The sequence below is a fragment of the Tachysurus vachellii genome, chromosome 4 (assembly GCF_030014155.1).
Source record: "Tachysurus vachellii isolate PV-2020 chromosome 4, HZAU_Pvac_v1, whole genome shotgun sequence".
NCBI lineage: Eukaryota > Metazoa > Chordata > Actinopteri > Siluriformes > Bagridae > Tachysurus > Tachysurus vachellii.
In genome coordinates, this window is record NC_083463.1 from 26,574,897 (window position 1) to 26,595,192 (window position 20,296).

The 20,296-nt window shown below is 37.7% G+C and overlaps 1 protein-coding gene across 9 annotated transcripts in view; it reads left to right on the top strand.

Moving 5' to 3' along the window:
- Positions 1–20,296, top strand: part of inpp4ab (inositol polyphosphate-4-phosphatase type I Ab) — a 58,258-nt gene that overhangs the window by 22,882 nt on the left and 15,080 nt on the right. For 5 of the 9 annotated variants that reach the window (XM_060868609.1, XM_060868612.1, XM_060868618.1 and 2 more), the window contains exons 2-15: positions 373–573; positions 2,538–2,582; positions 3,000–3,118; positions 4,128–4,244; positions 5,280–5,359; positions 5,562–5,673; positions 6,033–6,123; positions 6,982–7,129; positions 9,735–9,865; positions 10,592–10,696; positions 11,557–11,665; positions 15,382–15,568; positions 15,832–16,041; positions 17,291–17,606. In XM_060868609.1, coding sequence (XP_060724592.1) covers positions 483–573; positions 2,538–2,582; positions 3,000–3,118; positions 4,128–4,244; positions 5,280–5,359; positions 5,562–5,673; positions 6,033–6,123; positions 6,982–7,129; positions 9,735–9,865; positions 10,592–10,696; positions 11,557–11,665; positions 15,382–15,568; positions 15,832–16,041; positions 17,291–17,606 — 1,861 coding nt within the window. In that variant the 5' untranslated portion in view covers positions 373–482. The remainder of the gene's footprint in view (positions 1–372; positions 574–2,537; positions 2,583–2,999; positions 3,119–4,127; positions 4,245–5,279; positions 5,360–5,561; positions 5,674–6,032; positions 6,124–6,981; positions 7,130–9,734; positions 9,866–10,591; positions 10,697–11,556; positions 11,666–15,381; positions 15,569–15,831; positions 16,042–17,290; positions 17,607–20,296) is intronic. The other 4 variants (XM_060868614.1, XM_060868615.1, XM_060868611.1 and 1 more) reach the window with 3 other exon arrangements.

The window sequence follows — 20,296 nt, forward strand, 5'->3', positions numbered from 1 at the left end:
CTATAAATCAAGGCTGGCATGGTGGAGCAATGGGTGGTTTTGCCCTCTCACAGCTCCAGAATCCTTTGTTTGATCCAGAGCTTGTATTATATCTTGTTGGGTTTTGATTGTTCGGCCTGTATCTGAATGGTTTTCCCCAGGGATCTCTAACATCCTCTTCTACTTCAGAAAAATAACAATGTCATCACTTGAAATTGTCCCATCGTTTGTGTGGGTGTGTATGAGACAAATATGTGTGTGTCTGTGTTTGAGCCTTTACCTTAACTCAGAAAAGCGATTCTTTGTCTTGTATTGTTCATTGTACTGTAGTGCATTGTATTTTTTTTATTTATTTTCATTCTTCTCTTTGTCTGCACTCACTTTTTCTTTCAGTTGCCTGAGAAGTAAGCTGCCCCAAGACTGCCCTGAGGAGTGTGTGCTTGGAGGAGGTGTGTGCTTCTTCACCACTACTTCTCCAGCTTGAACACACACACCTTGGCACGATGTCTGTAAAAGATCGACAGCGTCCATGGTCTGTGTACAGAGCTTCCACGATGGACATCTCCTCTGAGATGCTTGGCCTGGCGCTGGCAGGTCAGACCCCTTTGCAGTAATTTATACAGAATATCTAGAAATAACTGAAAAATCTCTAATATGTGAAATAGCTAGAAAATATACTCTGTTACATAATGCTCTCTCATGATCATTTTTAAGCCTTTGATCTTGATTTATGGAATTTTGAAAATGGTTATAGGGGGGCACGGTGGCTTAGTGGTTAGCACGTTCGCCTCACACCTCCAGGGTCGGGGTTCGATTCCCGCCTCCACCTTGTGTGTGTGGAGTTTGCATGTTCTCCCCGTGCCTCGGGGGTTTCCTCCGGGTACTCCGGTTTCCTCCCCCGGTCCAAAGACATGCATGGTAGGTTGATTGGCATCTCTGGAAAATTGTCCCTAGTGTGTGATTGCGTGAGTGAATGAGAGTGTGTGTGTGTGTGTGTGTGTGTGTGTGTGCCCTGTGATGGGTTGGCACTCCGTCCAGGGTGTATCCTGCCTTGATGCCCGATGACGCCTGAGATAGGCACAGGCTCCCCGTGACCCGAGGTAGTTCGGATAAGCGGTAGAAGATGAATGAATGAATGAAAATGGTTACATAAAATTGATAAAATTGTTAAGTTTTATTTGAAATGTAGTTATTTAGTATTTGAATGCATTCAAATGTAGGCCAGTCTTCATAGACACAATGGACATTTAGCGGCATTTCCGTCTCATTAATCACAGATAAAGCAACTCCTAAATGCATGTTAGAATGTATAATCACTTTCAAAATAATACAAAAATGTGCCATTAATTAAAATCCCCTTTCAACATCAAAAGTGCACAAATCTTTGAAAGTATAGGACAAGGTCTTGTGTCATAATCTTACTTTCAGCCAAAAAGTGTGCTCAAGTGAAACACAAATGCTGCTATTTTTAGCAAAAAATTCAACTAATTGTTATATTATGTATGATACCAGCATGTTTTTGTGTGAATTTTTTTTTTTGTTTGTTTTTTTATGTTTTTTTTTACTTAATACATAATACCTAATACATTTTACTTATTTGAAAAAGCAACATTTTTGTGGCATAGCTCTTCCATTACTCAGTCTCTGTACGGCTGCTAGTCTTACAGACAGCTAACTCTACATAGTTTGATAATGAACAAAATTTTTAAACGAAGTGAAAAATGATAAGTAATGAAAAAAATTTATATTTACTATTAGCTAGAATTTACTTTTATGCCTAGCCAATATGTATCTACTGGAATTCATGCTAGTCTTGGCATTAGCAATTATAGCAAGCTAATGTTAGCGTAATGTTAGCCTAGTAGCAGAATGTACCTCATCATGCTTTGTCAAATTATATGGATCATTTTTATGCCTTCTGTGGAGGCAAAGGAAATGCCTGCATTGATGTGTGTGTTTTTTAGTGTGCTAGCATACTAAAACATTTTATGGGGTCGGTCCCAGTTCATTCTCAGATAGCTATATGAGCTGTAGCTCATTCTCGGATAGCTATAGTGCTACATTATATCGAGAAGGGGACCATAAATGACTAATTGATTCAATTAAGATACCCTTAAAAATTATAACAAATACTTTGCATGTCTAAATATTTTTTCTTTTTTGCTGTCTTAAGTCAGAGAGCAAATAAATATGAAAAAATTATAAATATTTAAAAACTAATGCCTAATTGTTATAGCAACGTTCAATTGCTCAGATGTTTTTTGTTTGTTTGTTTTTTTAACCCCTATTTTGGCCTCCAGTCTTTTTAAACAATAAAGTGTGCTATCACATCTTTAGCACACGTGCAACACCTAAGCAGCTAAAACCAGAACAGAATTGTGAATGAAGAATGTTTGAATGAATTTTGCCTTTGACTCTGAAGTATATGAATGGCATACACAGTTGCCTTAAAAATACTGTTTCCTAGGCAACCTCTTCCCAATGGAACAGCAAGGATAATTTAAACTATTTATTCTAAAAAGCAAAAGTTCACAAACCTCTTTTTCTTCTTCGTCTAGGAAACAGTCAGGACGCAGATGAGCCCGTGTTGGAGTTCAGCCTCGGTCAGTACATGATCTCTGTATCACTATGAAATTATACCTTCATTTGCATCACAAAGGTCACAACGATTCAGGTATTAGCTTACCCATTAACCGTGACTCCTGGCTCGTCTCTCTGGTATGTGTTGTTCTAATAAGTTTTAATGGCGGCAGAAGTGCTCAGAAATATTTTTAAACCTCAGTCTGCGTGAGGCTGTCCAGAAGGGAATATCGCAGGTGTGTGTATATAGAAGGTCAATAGGAGTGCCTGGCAAAGAGCTTATGTTCTTGCAGTTTAAAGTCTCTCTGCTCTGCTGTCTGTCTCTCTAAATACAGCCCAGTAAGCAGTGATGCAGCCTTGTCTGTTTTGTATATACTGGGTGCTTTATGGAAAAATCTCACCCTGTTGTGACCTTGATGTGTGTGTGTGTGTGTGTGTAGCCTGCAGTGAGCTGACTACACCGTGTTTGGACCGTAAACCCAACAGCTTTGTGACTGTGAGCTGTACAACTCCACCTCAAGCCTTCTGGACCAAGCATGCACAGACGGAGATTATCGAGGTAATTCAAGTGGCCTCACACAGATTTCTTATATAACAGATGAGCATTTATAATTATCTCCTATATAGTTATATCACTTATGCAATCTGGAGCAGATGGTAGAGTGTGTGCTGTCTCTCAAAATTCCATGACAGTTTGTACACATTTTCCAATGCACACCTTAACTATGATAACCTGCGAATATTCAGTGATATTCCGATCACACAATTTATTATTTTAGATAATGAATTGAAGAACATAGCCACAAAGCTGGAAGCACACAATTGTAGCATGCTGTTGACTTTTGTATGTTGTTGAATTTGCATCCCGGGTCCTGATTGGCTCTTATATTTTATGATGCAAGAACACTCTGTCCCTTGTTTAATTGCAAATCAGTGAGAATGAGGTTTTTCAGCTGCCACCTGTTTCTTGAATGCTGTGAATCCCAATGTGAATTCCCTTGATATGATTTAATTATTTACTAAAAACAACCTTTATAAAGTTCTGCGTGATCTGGGTTCAGACTTTCGGGTCAGTAAATGGATTGAAGAAAAATCTTTCTTTGATTCTTACTTTTTAATCATTCACGACTTGTTTAATATAAGGATGCAAGAATTACTTATTGAATTTGAAAGCAGTAATACAAACACATTGTGGATGCTCAATTCTGATTGGCCAGAAGGTGTTGGTTTGTTTTCTGTAACAGCAGCTCATACATTTGTTTTATTTAGTAGTAAAATTGTATTATACGTAAATGTTGAATAAAGAAACGTATGTAAAAGGATATGTTATGGTGAAGATTTCTATAAGCAGATTATTAACATTTTTCATTATTATTAACATTTAACGTGTGTGTGGAGTTTATAATACTTATTAACTATACTTATTATTAACCAATGCAAAGGTTTTCCTAATGATCCAATTGGATATAATGTTGATCTATAAACATGAATTCATTGAGAACAGGAGGTTTAGATATTAGTTCCCGGTTAATTGGCCAGTCTTGTTGAGTGTGGTCATTGTTTTTCAGGGCACAATGAATCCCAGCTTCTTAAGCAGTGTGGCCTTCTTCCAGGAGTCCTTCATCAATCAGCAGACTCAGATCAAACTTTCTGTGTATGATGTGAAGGACCGCTCACAGGGCACGGTCAGAAGCTCACACAAACACACACAAACATGGAAAGAAGGCTGTATGTTTGTTTGAAATTAGCACATAATAAGGAGTAGAAGCCTTTATTTGTCACATATACTGTATATTAAAACATAGAAATACTTTTCTTCACATATCACAGCCAAGGGGCAGCATTGGAGCTTGAACTCTCAACTTTCTGATCAGTAACTCAGAGTTCATTTGTCCTACCACTTTTAAGAAATTCACCTATATTAGAGGTGGAAAATGTGGACTATTGTTAGTGTAATAAATAGTGTCAGGTCTTATGTATTTCAGAATATTATTTCGTTTTATAAGGATTTGGCCTTTGTATATTGGGCAGAAGTGCAAAGTCTAAAGCCAGACAAATGTTTGTACCAACTGGGTGATGTCACGTATTCCACAATGAGAACTCTCAGTTGTGATCTGGTCAATAAAGAACTCTGATCTCTCAATCATCTGTTCGACAAGAAATTCTTCACCACATCACCTTTTAATTTAATTCAATTCAGAAGCAGTTACCTCCTTGTATCCTGTTTTCATTCCTCTCTTCTGTGTGTGACCTTTCTCTCTCTACTTTTTGTAACCACTGCTTATAACCACTGCATAGGATAGTATTATTTAGAGCGATCATAAGGTGCCTAAAGGTCTATCGTGATGAAATCTGGTGTATCCATGAAGATGTACGAGTCCCAAGGTGCAAGACTAACTCTCCAGCTCTGACCTTAAGTTAATATTCTAGACTTTTTATTTATTTAATTTTATCTTATTTATTTTATTGTTTTATTGTTCATTTTAGAGCACCGTTTCTCCGATAATCTCCATAAAAAAAAGAAGATTGCAGTTAGAAATATTAAGCCTCTCTGGAGGAAAGTTAACACTGACTTTCCTCATGAGAAAGGGTTCTATGTACAGCACTTTGAGGAAGCTAAAATTTTGCTATTCAAATACCCTATTCAAATAATTTTTTTTAGAACATACTAGAAACACAACTTCATGAAAATGCATCTAAGCTGCTCTCTCTTTTTGTAGATGTATTTATTAGGCTCAGCGATGTTCACAGTGAAAGAACTACTGCAGGACAAGAACTACACACTTCTCCTACCTCTCAGGTATGACCCTTTTTATACAGCTCTGGCGAAGTTTATTTTAAAAAAAAAAATACTTCAAAAAGAGATCATCAGTGTATAGTAATGTCGGAAGCAATACTAAGGAGGAGATGTGTTACTCTGTTCTGTGTTGAATTTGTTTATGAGCAGGTGCAGAGTGCATGAGTGAATATGTTGATGTTAATGTTATTTCATTATGCCTCAGTTCGGCGGAGAATGTGCGTGTGGGTGATATCTCAGTTATAGCCTGGCAGCTGGAGGAGAAGAGGGAGCAGCGGCTACCGTTAACCCATCTACCAGACACCATTAATGGCAGGGTGGGACACACACACACACTTTCTAGAATTGTGTGTAAATGGGACCTACTTAATCAAATGTCCAAAATAAACCCCTTTTTTCCCTTAGAGTGTATCAGATTGATTGATTGATTGATTTAGAAGGAAATTCAAGGATTCAGTAGCTACATTCAGAGTAATAAGATTAGCACAAAACACAGTACCACCCCCCCATGTGTGTGTGGGTGTGTGTGTACATTTGGTACAGTGACAGGTTCTGCTTTGAAACATTGCACTTTTGTCCAGAAACCTTTTTTTTTTCCCTTGGGTTCCAAATATCCAATGGGAAAATTTTGGGAAAAGTGGGAACCTTTGTGTGAGCTTTATTTCTTTCTCCACAGACGGTCCTTTCTGTCGATGAGAGTCTGACAGAATCGATAGGAATCCGAGCCAAATATGCCTCTTTAAGTAAAGACACCTTCCTAAGATCAGGTACGAGTTCAGTTTTTAATTAACGTATACACTTTACACTTAACTGTTCTGTCCATGACTGGGTCAAAGGAATGATTACGACTGCACTATAAGGATGTGTCAAAGAAAATGTTATTCTCCTGATGATGATGATAAATCCTTTAGAGAGAAGATAACTCAATGGAAGTCTCTGTTATAGAAGATATTTATGAAGTAGAGGTGTATGTTAGAATTATTTGTACCATTAACTGTGAATAGTATGGTATATTTACTGATGATGTTACTCGATTCTGTCTGGGAGTTACAGTTGTTTATTTAATCAGAATAAATTGAAAGATATTTGGGTCACGTGTCACCAGTCTGAATTATACAGTATGTTTATGAAGACTTTATTGAGGAGGAGAATTATATATTCAGTATTACAGTCTATATACAATTTCTTGATTTTGTGATTGAAATTCATGCAAATATTTAATTGGGTAATCAGAAGAGATTGTAAATTTTCATCACATTTTTCACTTGAAGTTAATAAGACGAGACAAATGCAGCTTGGTTTGCTGCAGAGATGCCAAAAAGCAATAAAGCCCTCCTTACTGAAGATGGTGACGGTGCAGATTCCTTCCAGAAAAGTTAAACATTTCCTAATCGATGCTGAACTTCACCATATCAACAGTTACATCCATTTTTAAAATCTGTTCATGTGGAGAACATGATGTACAGATACACGTGTTGTTATTGTGGATGTGATAATACAAGGTACTTTATAACCCTGTGACTTAGCTTGCAGTCAATACTGCTCTCATAGCTGCACAGTTTCTGTCTTGCAGAATTTATTTAAGGAGTAAAGACCCCAACATCTCTGTTTTTTTTTCCCCTCAGTGTTTGGGGGAACCATGTCTCGTATGTACCGCCTCCCCACAACTGACGGGAATCACTTACGCATTCTGGAGCAGATGGCAGAGAGTGTGCTGTCTCTTAACGTCCCACGACAGTTTGTCAAACTACTGCTGGAAGAGGACTCTGCCAGGTACACACACACACACACACACACACACACACACACACACACACATACTCTTATATGAGATAGTAGTCATATTTAATCATAGACGCTTCCACATTATTTGCTTTACCAGACTTACAAATCTGAGTGTCCCACACGTCCTGGATTATATGGTTGACGTATAGTAGGTCCAAAAAGTGAAAATGCTTATATTTTGCATTCTTTCATAGTTTTATGCTGTATTTTTTCATCATAAATGACATTATTGGCAGCAACTTGGGTAAAAAGTAGAATTTCATAGTTTCTTTGTATTTTTTGTATTATTTTAAGTTTTTGCAGTATGGTATGTCTCCTTTTTTTGCTTTCATCTGAACACATGCAACAATATAAGAGATTCGACATGAGGAAAATCCGATCTTTTATACAAAGCAGGTAACATGAGCAGGTCAATATAACACATTTGCTTACATTTTAATTCTGGACCTAGTGCGGTGTCTTGAATATTTAATATATTTTAGATATTAAACATTTACATCAGTGTCTTAAATATTTTGAGCATAATCGAGATATCGAGCATGTTTTATAAATTAATTCATTTGTTTTGCTGTTTTATTCATATATTTTTCTCAAACAGTGCTCGACTTAAGGGACACCCTGTAAAAAATGTTTTCTGACACCTCAGTGAAACCTCACCTCAGGTTTTTTTTTTTTTTTTTTTTTTTTTTGTTTTTTTTTTTTTTATGTGGGTGCCATTTTATTTTTTAAATTATTATTATTTAAAGTTGCTCACATTATGACCTATCCTAACAAGTAGCATAGGGGCAGTGGCAGCTCAAGTGGTTAAGCTGCTTGGTTGTTGATCAGATTGAGGAGGAGAATTATATATTCAGTATTACAGTCTATATACAATTTCTTGATTTTGTGATTGAAATTCATGCAAATATTTAATTTTGTAATCAGAAGAGATTGCAATTTTTCAAAATCACTTCAGATTTTCATCACATTTTTCACTTGAAATTAATAAGACGAGACAAATGCAGCTTGGTTTGCTGCAGAGATGCCAAAAAGCAATAAAGCCCTCCTTACTGAAGATGGTGACATTGCAGATTCCTTCCAGAAAAGTTAAACATTTCCTAATCGATGCTGAACTTCACCATATCAACAGTTACATCCATTTTTAAAATCTGTTCATGTGGAGAACATGATGGACAGATACACGTGTTGTTATTGTGGATGTGATAATACATGCTGGGTTCAAGTCCCAGCACTGCTAAACTGCCACTGTTGGGGCCCGTGAGTAAGGTCCAGGGGCACTGTGTCATACCTGCTCCTTTGCTCTGTCCCAACCCTCCTAAGTTGGGATATGCAAAGAAAAGAATTCCACTGTGCTGTAATGTATATTTGACGATAATAAAGGCTTTTATGCCCCCAATTTCATTTCAAGTTAGCATGTAGATACGACTCATAAATTATTATAAAAAACATTATTACAAAAAACAAATTCTTCCAAAAGGTGTTCCTTCAGTTGGTGTTTTGATGATGTGGATGGAGCGTGTTGTCTTACACATATGTCCAATTTCTCTGTCCTGTCAGTCTTAAACGGTCTTTCCAGGATATCACGATTTTGTGATTGAACTAAACACAAATAATTAATGTGATCTCAGGAGGCACTTGAAATGTTGTGGCAAACACAATATACGGAATCGTACAAGTTATCGTGTACATGATAATAAATGATAGTGTATAAACTTTGGATATAGTGAGCAGTTTTTTCATCTATCTCACCTGTACACTCTGCTCAAACAGAGTAGCATCCAAAACATCAGTTTTCAAGCTAGCATCCAAGCTCAGATTCAACACCATCCCTCTTGTCATTTCATAGACCCAACTAGCCGAATCAAGTCTCTGGTGTCATTTGTTGTATTGCATTCTGGAACATCAAGTACAATGTTTGCTGTAAATTTACATTTTCAGTTCATTCACTGTTACTGGGAAATTGGTAAGTGATGAAAGAAGCTCTTGCTCCTTTGATTTAAATGTCTATAAACTATTCAGCCCCTACTTGGATGTTTCTGGAATTATTGTGGCCAAAACGAATTAATTTTTTTTTTTGCCATTTATTTATTTATTTATTTATTTTTAACTACTTGAGTTTTTATTGCAAGCACAGGTTGTTCTTGTAAACCCAAACCAGGGACAATGCATATGTAATTAATTTCTGTGTTAGCTGTACTCATGTACTACACACAGAACTTCTAGCTAAATGGGCATTGTGATAACTTTACATAATGCATCTTGGTCCAAATCTGCACAAAATTGTTTGAAAAATCGCAGATTCTCCAAATATCGCAGAGTCCGCATAGTTTTGTGTTAATTCCTGCTGTCTGCTATATCATCCTGAATATTAAACAACATTGTAAGTGCTTTAGCATTGTGACATCAGTGTGGCAAATAAATTAGCAATCTGATCGAATCGCTAAACCCATCACAAATAATTCAATATAAATCTATTTTAATGTGTTTCAGAGTTAAGGTTTCATTTAACTCATGACTATATGCACACACTCACTTATACACTGTGTTGAAAAATAGCTAGACACTTTCTGTGTGTGTGTGTGTGTGTCCACAGAGTATATGAGCTGGAAGAGTTGGGGGAATTATCTCCATGTTGGGAGAACCTCCGGCGTCAGATCGTAACACAGTACCAGAGTGTTATTCTTACCTATCAGGAGATGCTGAAACACCTACAAGACTACAAGGGTGTGTGGCGTAACTGTAAACAATGATGTGACATATTATTATGTATGCAGTCAGCTCCAAAAGTATTGGCACCCTTACAAATTATATGTAAGAATTACAGTTTAGATACACAGCAGCAGCTGCACTAGCCAGATGTTGGTATCTGTGCATGTATAGGGCAGACAGTAGATAGTGCTTTGTGTGATAAAGTTTACTTCTGCAAAATACTGGTTCCAAAATATTGGCACCCCTACATACATATGATGACTTCCCTCGAGAGAATAACTTGAATCTTTTCCTGTTATGTTTAACATGGTTGAAGACACCTGTAGAAGATCTTAGTTCACTTTTTGTTTTATGCAAAACTTTTGAACATTCTTTGGTTTGTATTTCGAGTGGGATCTTTTGTTCTGTTCGTGTAAATCTGAAGACTGAAGCTCTGATTTCAAACTCTGAAACTCAATCTAAAATATTCTGGTATTTAGCAGAACTCATGAATTTTTCCCAGCATTTTCCCAGCTTCAGGACTGTGGGTTATTATCAGGAAGTGCATTCATCATGAATGCTTGTGTGAAAATCAGTGTTAATTTTGACCCTAGGTTTGTGCAAATATCCCATTTATTTTCACACATACTCAGAAAATTGAAGTAGTTTCCCTGTCTTTTGGATTAAATGGTACCTTTTGGAGTTGACTACGGAATGTAAACTTTTTGTCTCTCTCTAACTCTCTCTACCACTCTCTTTCAGGCCCCTCATTCAAAGCAAGCAACCTCAAAGCTGACAGGAAGTTGGAGTTCATGTCCACTAACCTCCATATGCAAAGGATGAGAGTGCAGGATGACTCTGGGTTTGGTGAGACTCCACCTTGCTTCTTCCCATCACTGCTCTCCTCCTTGCTTCTACTGCCAGAGCCATCTAGTTAAGCCTGTCCTCTCTGGAGCTGTATTGGCAAGCCTCCCAGGCAGTTATTACCAGCCGTATAAGATCAGCCTTCTGTACTTGACTGCAGGAATACCCAAAATAGACAAAACGAAGCTTCAAAGACAGATTTTTACAGAAATCCTTTTAGATACATACTCACTCACTCACTCACTCACTCACTTTATTGATCCCAGAGGAAATTCAAGCATTCAGTATACAGAGAAATAGACACACTAACTGCCAGTAAAACTATAGACAAAAAAATCTAAACTAAAACTGTGTACGTAACTGTGAGTAGCACTAATCAGCACACTCACAAACACAAACACACACACACTCAGAGACCTGACTGTTTCTCTTTTTAGGCCTCCTCAGAGGAAACGGTAGTAAATACATCAGCATATATAAGTCTTCATTCTTTACACACACAATCATATCATCTCAAGATGGCACGTTTGAATTATGGCCCTCTCTTTCTGTTTCTCTCTCTTTTTCTCTCCCCCCCGATTGTCACCACATTGAATGTGTGACCTAGACACACACTCACACACACACTTTTCCTTTTTAGGACATAGGTCTCTGAAAGCACTGACCTAAATTGGACAAGCTATCTGTTTCACTGCACTGGCTGATCTATAATGTAGAACATAAAAACGTGTGGGTTTGAATTCGTCAAATCATATATATTGTGCATTATGTAAGATTCTTTAGCTTGTCATTACTAAATGTGTTTTGGAATATGTTGGTGCTTTTGTGTAATGTTGACTGTGCAATGGTGTGTGTGTGTCTAGATCACACATACGATGTGGTGACGATCGGTGCGCCAGCAGCTCACTGTCAGGGCTTTAAGAACAGCGGCCTGCGTAAACTCATCCAGAAATTTGAAGAGGCCAAGAAACAGTAAGTGACAGTGATAGAAGTCTGGCTGTGGGTGTGTGTGCCTCTTCTTGTGTGTGTGCCTCTTCTTGTGTGTGTGCCTCTTCTTGTGTGTGTGCCTCTTCTTGTGTGTGTGCCTCTTCTTGTGTGTGTGCCTCTTCTTGTGTGTGTGCCTCTTCTTGTGTGTGTGCCTCTTCTTGTGTGTGCTTGTTCTTGTGCGTGTTCTTGTGCGTGTTCTTTCGCGTGTTCTTGTGTCTGTACCTGTGCGTGTGCGTGCGTGCGTATGTGTTCTTGTGTGTGTTCAAGCATGTGTGTTTTTTCTTGTGTGTGTGTTTGTGTACATCTGTGCGTGCGTGTCTGTGTGCGTTTGTGTGTGAATGTGTGTGTGCTATTGTGTGCGTGTCTGTAGGCGTCTGTGTGTGTGTGGGGTGGGGGGGGGGGATTCAGAAAAGCTTTGCTTGGTAAGAGGCTGGTGTGTGTAACATCTATAACTGCCCACTCAGCATTGTTATGCATCAAACTCAGCACATTTCAGGAGCTCACATACACACGCAGAGACACACACACTCACACACACACAAACACGCTCTAAAATCCCAACATTGCTTTTTTGTGTAACTGATATAAGGATAATTAGTATATAAGAATATCATTCACCACAGAAGCTCTTTATATTTACTGCTATAATTGCTCACTTTCAGTGAACATCTTGCCTGAGCATCATCTCATTATGTACTTCCTTTTCCATTGTATACTAGTGCATGGTGACTACTTCAGTTTTATTTAGCTCTTCGTCAAGGCTCTTAGTAACTTTTTATTTTTTCAATGCTGCTTTCATACACTCTTGTTTTCAAGAGTGATATTACTCATTTGTAGTAATGCTTTTAATTTGTCGTTTATTTCTTGCTCTTTAATTTCCTTTTCATTTCCAATCAGCATTTATGAGGAGGAATGGTGAGTTATTTTAAGTTGAAGTTTTTCCCCCTATTTGTATTGTGTTTTTCCTGAACTTTTATTATTTGATCAGTTATGAAAAACTAATTTACCAACAGTCAATAGGTCAGGAAATATACTTATTGACTTCAAAATACATTATAGTATTACTTTTTATATCATTTGTGTCTTTTTTCTAAACAGTAACAGGTTAGTATTATTCTACTGGTATTTTCTGTTTTTTATAACTGATGAAGCAAAAAACAGTTCTTTGTATTGGGCTAGAAATTTTTACCCCACTCTGTGTCTGTGCATGATTTTTCCCAAGGATCCATCATATAAGTGTTACATAGGTGTGTTTGTGTGTGTGTGAGAGAGAAAGAGAGATCAGTACTCCATACACACAACATACATGACTCTGTTCTGTGTTTGTTCCTGATGTCTTATATATAGACACATAAAATAGAAATATTACAGAGCGGAGCGTCTTTATAAAGCTAACCAGTAAACACATTTTTTCAGAAAACAGCTGCATCACACCACTGCCCTCTGGGACGAGACAGAAGCTTGTTTATACTTAAAATCGTGTTTCAGTACGCCTGAGTTTGATAGTCATCATCCGTAGGTGTGTTATTAAAGGAAGCGTGATTGAAGTCATCTGATAATAGTTCTTACATGCACGTAAAGCTCTGTTCCCATCTACCAGTTTATTGAGAAGGAAAGAAGAAAACTTGTCAACATATGTCTTCAAATCTTCACAAAGTTCTCATTCACACAATGTTACATATTTCAATTGAAGGAATATTTAAACAAATGTTGCTGTTTGACATATACTGTAGAAGCTGATGACTGTTAATGACTGAGTTCTCATTGTTTTTGTTTGTTTTTTTTCTTGCCCTACACTTCCAGATTGAAAGTTGTTGAATGATGGAGCAGTTAGCAAGTAGATAGCAATTGACAAGAACAAATATCAGTGCATTTGTGTGGTTTTAGAGATGTAGTTGAGCTGGAAATTTTGCAGAAGCCTGGCAAACATACTTGCTGTATTGAGCATAGTAGCAGTCTAAAACTGCTCAGTGCGAGTTGCTAGACTTTAAGCTGGATGACTGTTAGTTGACGACTCACAAATTTCATTAGATTGTAACTACAGGTTAACTCAAATGTGCTACTTTTGTCTGAAGATGTGTTGTTAGTACTATTTTGCCTCACCACAATGCATGTTTATGAGCCTCTGCAGCCTTGGACATCCAAAATGTTTTGGCTGATTACATGTGGGTAATCAGGAAAGGAACAAAAAAGACTCAGATGGTAATGGGATAGCACTTGAGGTTAAGTCTTGTCGGTTAGACCTAGTGGCTTAGGCCTAGTGGGTTATAATTGTAGGGTTATGGATAGTGTTTTATGGCCTAGTGGCCTTAGGCCTAGTGGGTTACGATAGTAGGGTTCAGGCTAGTGGCTTAGGCCCAATGGGTTACAATTGTAGGGTTTAGGGATAGTGTTTTAAGGCTAGTGGTGTAGGCCTAGGGCCTGGCTAACCCGCGGCTCCCGAGCCTCATGCGGCTCTTTGCCTGGTTTCATGCGGCTCTTGCGTTCATATCAAAGTTTGTATTTGTGTTTTTTTAATATGCGTGTTCGTTTCGCCTTGAGGTCAATACGGTAATTTCGTCAAAAGCGCATGTGCGTGGGATGAAAATACCTCAAAGTTTCCTAGTAGGAGCAAGATCATTTGAGTAAACAATTTGTGTCAAATTCGCTCTCAAAATGGCAGGGAAAAAATGCACAGCAAAACGAAAATATGAAGATGAACACAGGACGTTTTTAACAGAGTGGGAGAGTTTATATTTTTTTGTTGAGGGAGTCTGTGTTTTCTACCCTGAAACACGGGAAATCAAAGCATCGATCTTTTCTGACTGACACCCATGTGAAAGAATTGCTTCGAGTGGCAACAACGGAATACAAGCCAGATTTGAAGAGGATTGTTCAAGAAGTCCCACTAAGTAACATGCATAGTAAAAGAAAAACGCTATTGTAAATTATTATATTTTTGTTTGTGGACTTGGTTGGAATGAGATTTTGTCTGTGTGAGACAGTGTACACAATGTTCATTGTTGAAAATGACTGGCCTGTGGTCTTAGTAATGTAGGAGTCAATTTCTGTCATTATCATGTTGGTGTGTGACATTTACAAGAAATCTGGCTGAGCAAAGGTGTGTGTGTGTGAGGAAGGGATTGGGTGATGTTCATGTGTGCACATATGTATGATGTGTCTCTTTCTGGTAACAGTAAAAAATGTAGGATTGGGATAGTGGGGTTTTAGAACTTCTGAGTTAGATTTGCAGGATTATGGTTAGTGAGTTAAGTCTAGTGGGTTAAGGATAGTGGGCTAGGGATAGTTGGTTATTGTTGTAGGTTTAGGGATAGTAAGCTAGGGATAGTGGGCTAGGGCTTCTAGGTTAGAGTTGTAAGATTAGGGCTAGTGGGTTACGGACACAGTATTAAGCCCTTAGCTAATAACTCTCGGCAGTTCTGTGCATGCATTGGATTCTGCCTCCTTTGTTTCAGAATGTAAATAATAATGTAAGTTTCATTGTTACTTGTTGGAATCCTGACATTCACAATTCAGCTTTGTCATATTTCATGACCCACATTTGTTTTTTTGTTTGTTTGTTTGTTGTGATCCTATAAATAGATTGACCCTGACGAATCTGACACATATTTCATAATAATATTGTGAAATGTTGTCTAACAGATTTTTGGCATACTGAGCTATAATGACTCTAATGTGTTGAACCTTCTGTGTCCATGCAGCAGCTCTCTGAGCAGCTCCCAATCCATCATGTACATCCCTCAGGACATCGTCCACGCCAAAGAGATCATCTCACACATCAACACCCTGAAGACTCAGGTCAGCTACTATGCCGAGCGGCTCTCCCGCGCTGCCAAGGAGCGCTCCACCAATGGTTTGGAGAGAACACTCACAATACTGGCAGACAAGGTGGGCAAGAAGATAGACGCACTTCACTTAATATCGCTTTAATATTGTTCCGCTAAAATGGTGTATTATTTTCTCAATGTGTCTTTAATAAAATATTTGTGTAGAGGCAACCTGTAGCTGTCGCATGATGTAAGAGGGCGCTCTCATGCTTTTTAATCTGTTTCCATAATATCGGTAAAACATAAGAATGAAAAATAGTTGCATGTGTTTGAGGCTTATGCTTTTTAGAATGATTTACAGCTCTAAACCTCTCTCGCTAACAGACACGGCAGCTTGTGACAGTGTGTGACTGTAAGCTACTGGCATCAGCTGTGCAAGCTTTAAACGCCGCCAGACCAGAGTACATCGCCTCCAAGAGCTCACCATCAGCTGATTCAGAGCATGTGGTGCTACGCAATGACCAAGACACACTGCTAGCCAAGTGGAGCAACAACCGCTCATCCCTACATGTTGACTGGCATGAAGAGGAATGGGTAAGGTGAACTGAGGCGGAATTTAGTGATAGCATTCAGTATATTACTTGTCATCTTCGCCCTGATGTATATTATTTTGAATTCCAGTCTCTGCTTCTTCCTGCTGATGAATTGTCTGCGTTTTGTGTGGTATTTTTGCTCTCAGTCAAATTCTTCAAATGATAACTTGTACTGTACATCTTCACTCCTGCCCTGTGGAGGTTGCTGGTGATGTCACTTTCGATTGTTTTTTCTTAAACTGCTATTTTTTTGGTGGACAACCTGCTCGATCTCTGCTTGTTAGTACATCAGTGGTTCTTTCTTTCTGTATTGGCCAATACTCATGCTTTGACTTTTATCGATTTTCCCACTTTTCTCAGATTCCAAATGGTGTAATTTTCCTGCATAGACAGCACTCTGGTCTTCGTTTTTGTCAATCCTTTTTAACAAGAAATTCATTCTTCACAGTTGAAACACAGGATGTAAACCAAGAGTAAACATTCAGACCTATTAGTTGTTTAAATAGGCAGTTAAACAAGGAAGACATCAAGAAACACCCATCCAAAATTTTTTGATCACTTGAAAAATGGTTTCAACCAAAAGTGCCAGGTTTTTAGTGTTTTTAAGACTTACAGATAAAAATATCAGGAAACGAAGCTGAAATTCAGATCTGTTGTATCATAGTCATATTCTGATTTTAAATCTTTTATCTTCAGGCATAAGATTTTGCCTTGCACTTTTAATATTTTCAGAGAGAGCTGTAGCTGCTGTTTCTCATCAGAATATAAAAAACCTGGCACAGTTTGTTATTCCCTCAAGTAACAACTGTACTGTTTGTAGTGGCTACATGCCCACAAGAGACAAACTAGACGCAACATGAGAAACCAATGTTGGAACCTGTCTGTTTGTTTTGTCTGTTAAATGTTTTTAGTTTTCTATTTTTTGTCATGTTGTCACAGTTAAAATGCCTGAGACTAACACATTTCATTAAATAATGGAATTTATTCTAAGATACAGTGATATATACAATATACCGTATTTTGTATGTGTTTTGTTGTGTTACTTTATATGATATAATGTATAGTATCTGTTGAGATTGTAGACTAATCGCTGAAATATCGTGTGGTTGAGTTGAGCTTGTGGCTGCACATCCAATTGTGTGCATTACTAAAGTTGAGCGATGAGAGCTGCAGCAGTAATTAAGATCGATTTGCCTTGATCTGACAAGGATATAAACCAAATATCCTCTGTACTGTTGTCTGGCACTCAGGAGAAGGTGTGGGTGAATGTGGATAAGAGTCTGGAGTGCATCATCCAGCGGGTGGATAAACTGTTGCAGAACGAACGTTTACGCAGCAGCAGCAGCAGCGAAGACATGTTCCAGGCCGACCAACAGAGCGCTGTTCCTAAGAAAGGTAACGAGAGGTGTCAGGCGTTCTGGATCAACCCAGTGTGCACGAATGAGTGTGGGTCAGAAGCTTCACAGGACCAGCCATCTTCATCTTCTTCACCGCCTTCACCTTCATCCGCATCACCACTGCCTGAAATGAACCCTGCATGTTCCCTTAATACAGAAACTCAAACCTGTAGGTGACCCACTCACACACTTTCTTTCCTTCTTTCATCTTTTCTTTCTTCCATTATAAATCTTCCCTTTGGCTCTAAGGTCATGCACACAATAATTTAATCCATGATGAGGATTTCTTCAGTACTGAGTCATTTTGCTTTAGTACAAGAGCACACTCAGATATAGCCTGCTCGGATGATTTGCTTTGCTCACAGTTCAAAAGAAAGCACTTAAAATTGGCGTAAACTTGCTCTTTTCTCATTTGTATACATGATCAAATTCATGCTGCTCACATTCTGATTTCTTTCTAGTCACACACAAGGTAAAGGACTATTTTCCAAATAATGAAAAGACTTGGCTCTACATCCACTATGTACTTCAGCTCTTTTTACCAGTACACTGGCTTTTCCATTCCCCCAGCAGCATAGAAATTAATCTGTGTAAATAAATGTAATCATTTTATCACCACAAGACTGATTTAAAATTTAAAAAAACTAAAAATCTTTTAGTGTGAGACAATTTTACCTCTGTCTGGATAACCTTTTAGTGGTTGAAGCTATTCAGATTTTAAATGCTTGAGTCATCTTAGAGAGAATCACTATTTACTTTGAAGATAGAAATATATAGGTAGGAAAAAAACATTTCTATTTATTTTGGAACTTTACTATGAATATATTACCCTTTGTAGGCTGAGAAATACTTATAAAGAAACTAAAATTAAACATGAAAAACACAGTTATGGCATATATACTTACAGCAGAGCAACTTGCATTTTATACAACTGAGCAATTAAGGGTTAAGGGCATTGATCAGAGGCCCAGCAGTGGCAACTTAGTGGACCTGGGCTTCAAACTCAACCACTAGGCTACCACATCTCTATAAAGGAATTCAGTGTTGAAGGACAGCATGTCAAAACAGCAGCAGTTTTTTTGGGATCTGGTAAAAAGAGTAAGACAAAAAATTGTCATAAATTACGTGTCAGAGGTGAAGCTGTAAATTTACATATTCAGACATGGGAAAAGTAATCATGTATTCATAGCATGTGGTGTATTTTCTTTTTTACTTTAATGACAGTCTGGACTCGAGCTGGCATGGACTCTACTCGTTTATGACTTAATCCATTATAACTTGATCCATGATCCATGTTTAGATCAAATTTATCTATCAGACGGTCATCTAAACTCATGCTTCTGTAGAAATTATTAGACATGAGGAAAATCTGACCTTTTGTACAAAGCAGCTAACATGCTTCTTATTAAGCATTTGCTTACATTTGAAACAAGATTCAAGATATTTCTTTGCTTTAAATAAATTTTTAAACATTTTGTTTATTTCCATAAACAAATATATTGTATATTTTAAGTGGGGAAAAAAGTAATATTTTTATTGTGTCAGACCTTTAGACTTTTAAACATTCTAGATAATGTGACGCATCCACTATACATGTATGTGTGAATGAACTGTTACTATGGAAACGTGTATTTATAACTGTGCAGATATATAAAAATTATTCACACCTTTTGACAATTTAGATTCGAGTATTCGCCACACCACACTGTGCTATTATTAAGAAATAATCTTTAGGTGTTCATTTGCTGTTATAGGTCTTTGACATAACAACCCATCATTGATTATTTTCCTATAGCAGCATGTTTGTTTATTCCTTACGTACACATTGTACATAACCTATTAATGTCTGCCAGTGTTGTAACTGCCTGGTGTGACCAATATGCCATATTACAGTTTTCAGTTTTCCACCAATGAGAATGTAGGAAAGTAGTAACAGCTTCACCAGTTGAATACAACATGGTGTTAGTTGAATGTGTGAATGATAAAAAGAGTAGTGGGGACAATTGTGGAAAACTGGTACATTTTTGCAACAATTTGATCATGTGAAAGTATGTGTTTGTTATGAGAGCAAATTAGTGTGAAAGCAAAGTGAATTTGGCTTCATATTCACTTCTGTCAGTAAAATAACACTGCATGTGTGACCTTAGTTATGTGGCTGCTTACATCCTCTCTCTCTCTCTCTCTCTCTCTCAATCACACACACACACACACACACACACACACACACACACACACACACACGTGTCATTTTATGTCTCTTCTACTCACCTGTGAAAAAAATGTAATGTCCGCAACACGGTTTATAACTCCCATATTTAATAAAAGGCAACGTTTCGACCCTACTGGGTCTTCTTCAGGCAAATGGTGAATACTCAATGGTTTTTCTATGCAAGTGTTATCTTAATTGAGTAGGGTGAGGCTATTAGGTGAGAAAGGGTGAGGCTATTAGGCTTGTTTAGACCAAATCAAGCTAATTGAAATCACAGGGTGGGTCAGTTGATTGTAAGACCTATATATCCCTTTAACAAATGTGTTCACCATTTGCCTGAAGAAGACCCAGTAGGGTCGAAATGTTGCCTTTTATTAAATATGGGATTATAAACAGTGTTGCAGTCATTACATTTTTTTCACTTTAGTAGTGTCTTTTGTCCTGCACCTGCCAGAAGGTGGGATGTGCACACAATTACTTGTTTAACCTTCTACTCACCTGCTCATCAGGGTGCATGCTGCCATAGCAACAGGCTTATTGGCCAAGTTTGTCATTAGTTGTAAATATATGCACAAGCTTTTTTTGCTTTCTTCTTCTTCTTCTTCTTCGAATATATATCTTTACCACATCACTTTGTCTATTTTATAATC